The 6496-nt window shown below is 47.6% G+C and overlaps 1 protein-coding gene across 1 annotated transcript; it reads left to right on the forward strand.

The window, feature by feature from the left end:
• The first annotated feature begins 3916 nt into the window (after positions 1-3916).
• On the forward strand, positions 3917-4972 carry LOC107295398 (factor VIII intron 22 protein-like). The gene has a single exon (XM_015824713.1). The coding sequence runs from the start codon at positions 3917-3919 to the stop codon at positions 4961-4963; it is 1047 nt and encodes a 348-aa protein (XP_015680199.1). The 3' UTR covers positions 4964-4972.
• The last annotated feature ends 1524 nt before the right edge of the window (positions 4973-6496 follow it).

Here is a 6496-nt window from a genome sequence, read left to right on the forward strand (position 1 = left end):
GTAAAATATGTGAGCATAATGGTTGGCAGATAGTTCTAAACTGTCCTAAAAATGGAATGGAAGGATATGGTGTTCATTGATCGTTTAATATATTTATGGATAAACATTACGAGAAATGTCTATGGAGATTCTCAGTCATCCAGGTCATAGTTGTTCCAAAGATACTTTTTCACAAGGCAGCTGGACTTTCTTGTTTTGTTTCTCATCTAAGAAGCTTCTTCAGAACTGAAGAAGTTTCTTGGATGAAAAGTGAAACGTCTTCAAAGGAAAAACAAGAAAGTCCAGTTGCCTCATGAAAAAGCATCTTTGGGTTAATTACGAGAAATGCTTGTGGTGTGTTGTTCGGGTATATAAATGTGTGCAGACTTTTATACAGATGTGTGTGTACTTTTGTGTACACTATGCCATGTTAGTGGCTGAGAATTTAAATAATTTGCAGTGATGGTTTACATGATGCAATGAATGGTATGGACCTGAAAAATGTATGTACCAAAGACAGAGACAGTTTGGTTGGAGTAGAAAAACGGATGAAGCTAGACACAAATACTATAAAATCAAAGTTAAAGTTCTTTTTCATAATTGAGCAGACTTTTAGACAAAAAAGCCCACTCTATTGCAAGTAGAATAATTTGTGTATCTTCTTAAAATGTTTATTGAAGGATGGGAGAAGGAATGGATGGATGGAAAAATTCCTTCTGTTTTATATAAACTGACTTCCTGGGATAGGTTTACATACATTTTATTATTAAAATATGAATTGATATTTCGGTGAATCATGTAAACCAGCCCAACTTTGCTAGTCACTGCCAGTATGGAAGAGAACTTGGAAGCGATAGGCTTTCAGACCTTTTTTTACCAAGCAAGCAACTTGGTACCAGTAATATTTTGGGGCTGCTAGTCTTGAGAACAAGTTGAACCTTGCAACACAACGCATCACAAACCATTTGGAGGCATCTAACATCCTTTATTATGGACCTGGTGAAGACTGGAACATGGACTTTTCCTGAACTTTTTGTCTAGAGTATAAACAAAAGTGACAGTAACAAACTGACATTCCTATATGAAAGAAGAAGTCATATAAAAGAGATAAGGAAGCTTCAAATATTTCCGTTACAGAAGAGATATTCAATTTCAGTTCCTTTTTTCTTCTGCTCAGATTATATCTTTGGACAGACTGGGGAAACAACAGCCATGCCATAGATAGGTTTTTTGAGTCTCCCAGATGTTGCCCAGGATCACGTTCTGTCTAGACTCTAGAGCTAAACACAACACAGTGATTAATTATGTAGGCTCTTGGTCAACACTTCTTAGATTTAAATGTCTTCTTGGCTACCACAACTAACTGCGTGAGTCAACCTGTTGCCTGTTGTGGGCAGTCTGTAAGAGGCAGAAGGAAGGACCCATTCATGGCTGGAGTCCATTAAAGTTGGGCTGATAATATATTCAAATGAACAAAAATAATAATTAAAATAGAGAGCATATTTTTTTTCCAAATGGAGGGGAGGGCTGAAATGACCCAGTGTGGATGCATATGGTAATAAATATTTGGGGGTTGAAGAATTGGATTTTCAGTTAGTATACGTAGATATTTTGAGCTGGAGAAATGGGAGATACACACACACACAGGCTATCCTTGTGTGTGTGTGTGTGTGTGTGTGTTCATGTGTGTGAGGAAACTAAGCCATTGCTTTTCTGCAAGTCAGAGATGTGGTCGGAGAGCTGTGAAATAACAATGTAAAAAGAAATTTGAGATGCTACTGTATTTGTGGGCAAGGGGTTTTCAGCTGCTTCCTCTTGTCCTGCAAGGTGAAGGCAACTCAGAAAGAGCTATTTTAAAGAAATTAATGCTGGCCACTGGTCCATGTGGCCAAATATATGGGGGCCAAATATATGTGGCCAAATATATGTGGTTGCATTCACACAATGTGCTAAGTCATTGATGGCGAACCTTTTAAAGACCGAGTGCCCAAACTGCAACCCAAAACCCACTTATTTATCGCCGGGTGCCAGGTGGGCATGGCCCACTGGGTGGGCATGGCTGTGGTGGTCATGGCAGACTGGGTGGGTGTGGCCAAGGTGGGCGTGGTCACCTCAATGTTGCTCATGGGGAGGGATGCCTGTGGGGGTTGGGCAGGGTTGGGGGAGATCCAGAGGGTCTCTGGCAGGTGGGGCGGTGGGCAGGAGGCTCATCCTGCGGGGTGAGGCGAGGCAAGGCGAGGCAGGGCGGAGGTGCCATTATTGCAGGGCAAGGCAAGGCAGGGGCTGGGCAGCTGCTGTCTGACACCATCGGCCCCTGCACACAGAGGCCAGCGAGTGCATGGATGCTGGGATGCATCCGGCCACGTGGGACCTCGGCAAGTTAGCGGGCAGCTGGTTGAAGAGGGACGGTTGCCATCTCTGGGGCATGGCACGCACGCCCACAGAGAGGGCTCTGAGTGCCGCCTCTGGCACGCGTGCCATAGGTTCGCCACCACTGTGCTAAGTCATGGCTTATGAAATGCTCACTTTTCACAACGCATTTTAGCCCTGTTTATTGCACAGGAAGAGCCATAAAACCAAGGACTGCTTTGTAAATCTGCCCCAAAACATTTTAAAATATTGGAATGACGAGCATGTAACTTGCTATCCCTTCTCAGCCTAGAAAGAGGATATTCAGTGCACTGGATGGTTCCCACAATTCAGGACACTGGGCTCATACAAAATTGTGTTGTGTCGTTCATCATGATGCAAAAACCCAACAACACTGGGTTTTGTTGGAACGACACAAATAACACAAATATGTCTTGCCAGCCATGTCATTAGGACAGGTCAAGGCAAATTATTTGAACAGGCACAACCAGATTATACAAACCCCAACAAGGATGTTTTATTAAACCAGAGTTAGGCTTCAGCAGGGACCGGGCACCTTATGCCACTGTTTGCAAAACACGGTTTTCATTGCAAAGTATGTGGTTTGAACCCAAGCCAGTTGGGGTTTACTTAACAAACCAAGGTTCGTGCGTGAATTATGAAGCCACTTGGAGTTAAGGAGAAACTTCCTAACAGTGAGGACAATTAACCAGTGGAACGGCTGGACTTCAGAGGTTGTGGATGCTCCATCACTGGAAGCTTTTAAGAAGAGATTGGACAGCCACTTGTCTGAAATGGTATATAGGATCTCCTGTTTGAGCAGGGGCTGGACTAGATGTCCTCCAAAAGTCCCTGCCAGCTCTATTCGGATTGATTTAATTAATTCACTAGCTGTACCCGGCCACCACGCATTGCTGTGGCTCAGTCTGGTTAAAAGGAAAAGAAAGAAAAGAGAAAGCGCACGTTTGTACTATGTTTAATTTCACAGTGCTTGTGGGTATACAATATTTTTTGTTGTTCCATTGTCTGTGCAGATATAAAGATTGTCTGGTTTGCTTTTACGTCCAACAGATGGCGCTGTTTTTCAAAAAAAGCATGTTTTTACCTGCCACAGGTGTGACATCTATATAATAGGAGGTATATAAAAACACGCGCGTATTCGAATGCAATGCTGTGTCAAAATTTCCAAGCAATCGGTGAAGAACTTTCGGAGATTTAAGATTTTGAACAAACGTTTACATTTACATTTTTATTTATATAAGATTTATTATTATTATTATTTATGCCTCAACTCGCCCAGAAGTGCTGCGGCCACGCCCCCTGAACCAATTAGAGCGGTCTCCACCCCCATTTTAGATCAGCCAATCAGCTGCTCTTGCAGGCCTTCACTCTTAGCCAATCAGCTGCTTGTGCAGGCCTTCACTCTTAGCCAATCAGCTGCTCGTGCAGGCCTTCACTCTTCGCCTTAGCCATTTCCCCGCCTTCTTCTCCCTTTTCCACATCCGGGCCGTTTCCAAGCAACGCGGAGGCGTCACTTCCGGCGCAGTCCTCCGAGAGGGAAGGCGCCATGCTCTCGGTGCCGGGCAGCGGGGCCGGCTCGTCTTCGGGCTTCGGCCCGGGCGAGGCGGCTTCGGGCGGCGGCGGCGACTTCCTGACGCGCTACCGGCTGGTGTCGTCCAAGCTGCGCAAGCGCTTCCTGCGCAAGCCGAACGTGTCGGAGGCGTCGGAGCAGTTCGCGGCGCTGGCGCGGGAGCTGCGCGCCCAGGAGAGCCTGCCCTACGCGGCCTGGTGCCAGCTGGCGGTGGCGCGCTGCGCCCAGAGCCTGGGCCACCCGGCGGGCGAGGCGGCGGCGCTGGCCGAGGCGGCGCGGCTCTGGCTGCGCCACGAGCGCGAGCTCCGCCTGCGGCAGGGCGCCGGGCTGGGCCTGTGCGAGCACCTGCCGGCCGCCCACGGCTGCGTGGCCTTCGCCGCCCGCCTCCACGTCGACCTGGGCCAGGCGGCGCTGGCGGCCGGCTTGTGGCTGGAGCTGGGCAACGAGCTGCGCTCCGCCGGCGAGCCGGGCCAAGCCGTGCCGGCCTTCCTGCGCGCCGCCGACCTGCTGGCCGCGGCCCACCTGCCCCTGGAGGCGCTGCACGGGCTGCGCGACGTGGCCTCCTGCCTGCTGCTCGGCCGAGACTACGACGGCGCCCTGGCGGTGCTCACGCAGGCCCAGCAGCTGGCCCAGGCAGGAGGAGGAGGAGGAGGCGGCGGCGGCGGCCCGTCCAACGCTTCTCCCGCCTCGCTGCCCGGCGCTTTCCTGGACCACCTGCTCGGCTGCGAGGTCACCCGCGTGCTCCTCCTGCTCCTGCTGCAGCCGCCGCCGTCCAAGCTGCTGCCCGAGCACGCTCAGACCCTGGAGAAGTACTCTTGGGAGGCCCTGGACGCCGCCTCGGGCTACGTTCCGCCCGAGCTTTTCTTGCTGCTCCAGTCGGCCGTGATGGCCTGCCAGGAGAAGGACTTGGACTCGCTGAAGGTTTTGCAGAAGGAGCTGTGGCCGCTGCTCACGGCGGAGCAGAACAACCTGCTGCACTTGGTGGTGCAGGAGATGATCAGCCCCTCCGGTCAGGGGTTCTGACTGTTGGGGCTCCTGAGGGTGGTTTTTTTTTCTCAAAAAAATCTTCATCCAGGGATAGGTCTTGTGCAGGGGTAGGCAACCTTGGCTCTTTTATGACTCGTGGACTTCAACTCCCAGAATTCCTGAGCCAGCCATGCTGGCTCAGGAATTCTGGGAGTTGAAGTCCACGAGTCATAAAAGAGCCAAGGTTGCCTACCCCTGGTCTTGTGGGAAGAGTTGAAGAACTTGGGCAAAACTTCCCATAAACTTCTGCATAGTCGGTGAGAAGGAGGTGAAATTTACAATGTTGTTCCCAGGCTGAAGTGACGACACTTATGGACCCAATAGGTTGGATTACTACCATTTCTAAACACATTCTTTGCCTGTGCCAGAAGGAGTTGTGTTCCGACGTCCCTGCTTCTTTCTAGCTTGTCATTGTCTGAACTTAAATTATGAGCTTGAGAGAACTGCACATGTTGTTTGCTGTTGGCCCATATTTTATTTTACGGCTTCTTAGAATTCTTCCTTCATCTACAGGCCCCGAGTGAAAATTATATGACATTCGCAATGTTGGCTTGAAAACTGATCAGCAAGTTTCTCTTGTTTTGAGATGATGGAAAGCTTTATACCATTTTGATATATTGTGTTCTTCTCAGCGCTGTGCTTCTGATGGAAGCTACATTAAAATCAACATGGATGACTTGAACAACAATTTGGGGGAGTAGAAGGAGTTTCAAAATATTTCTGTGTTTGAACCCACATCTAAGCTGTGTTCTCAGGGTTCTGTGCTGGATTCATTTCTGCCTTGAAATAATCTGAATGTTTACCTTGCTCGAGTCTTAGCTTGTTGTGTAATTTCATTTGGATCTGACATGAGTTCTTTGAAAATAAACTGGTTTCTTAATAGGGATGTGGGAAAATCTGATTTTTTTAAAAGTAACCTTTTCCCTGAAGGTATATTTAATTTTAAATACATACTGTTCATTTTGAACAAGTGCCCCTTTATGTTATCAGAGTAAAAAGAGACATGTTGCTGCAGCATTAAACATCTTGCCAGATTGATTTTTGCAATTTTTTCCCATCACAATTAAAGCATTCAAACCAACATGCAATAGCTGCTAGCGTATGTGCTTGTTTGATTTGGACTTAATCTATGTGACATGCAATTGTGACCCATTCAACAAATCACAAATTAGGTAAAATGCTGTCATACTGTATTTTAATAACGTATCAATTTGACCTCATGTCTGTTGCAGGAGGAACGTTGAAGTCACCAAGCACTTGGCTTGGTATTGGAGATTTTTAATATTGACTATCCTTACAGAAGAATGCAAAGTGGTCTTCTAATAATTAATGGGCATGTCTTCTACATTGTTTTGAAAGAAGACAGCCTAAAGATCAGCTTGGTCCCCAGTCCTACTTGCTTTCACTTTGTGAGCCAAAATTCATTGCAGGACAAAGAGGGTTTTCCCAACTGATGTCAGTCTGCAGGGTGCTGCCTCCTGTACCGTCTAGTCTTAAGTACCAGTATAACATATTCTCAAGGGAAGCTGA

Source organism: Protobothrops mucrosquamatus, unplaced genomic scaffold (genome assembly GCF_001527695.2).
Source record: "Protobothrops mucrosquamatus isolate PMUCROS unplaced genomic scaffold, P.Mucros_1.0 scaffold2329, whole genome shotgun sequence".
In the NCBI taxonomy this organism is placed as follows: Eukaryota; Metazoa; Chordata; class Lepidosauria; order Squamata; family Viperidae; genus Protobothrops; species Protobothrops mucrosquamatus.

What these genes read in the sequence shown, in the direction of transcription:
- LOC107295398 (XM_015824713.1), top strand. Translation starts at nt 3,917, where the DNA reads ATGCTCTCGGTGCCGGGCAGCGGGGCCGGCTCGTCTTCGGGCTTCGGC.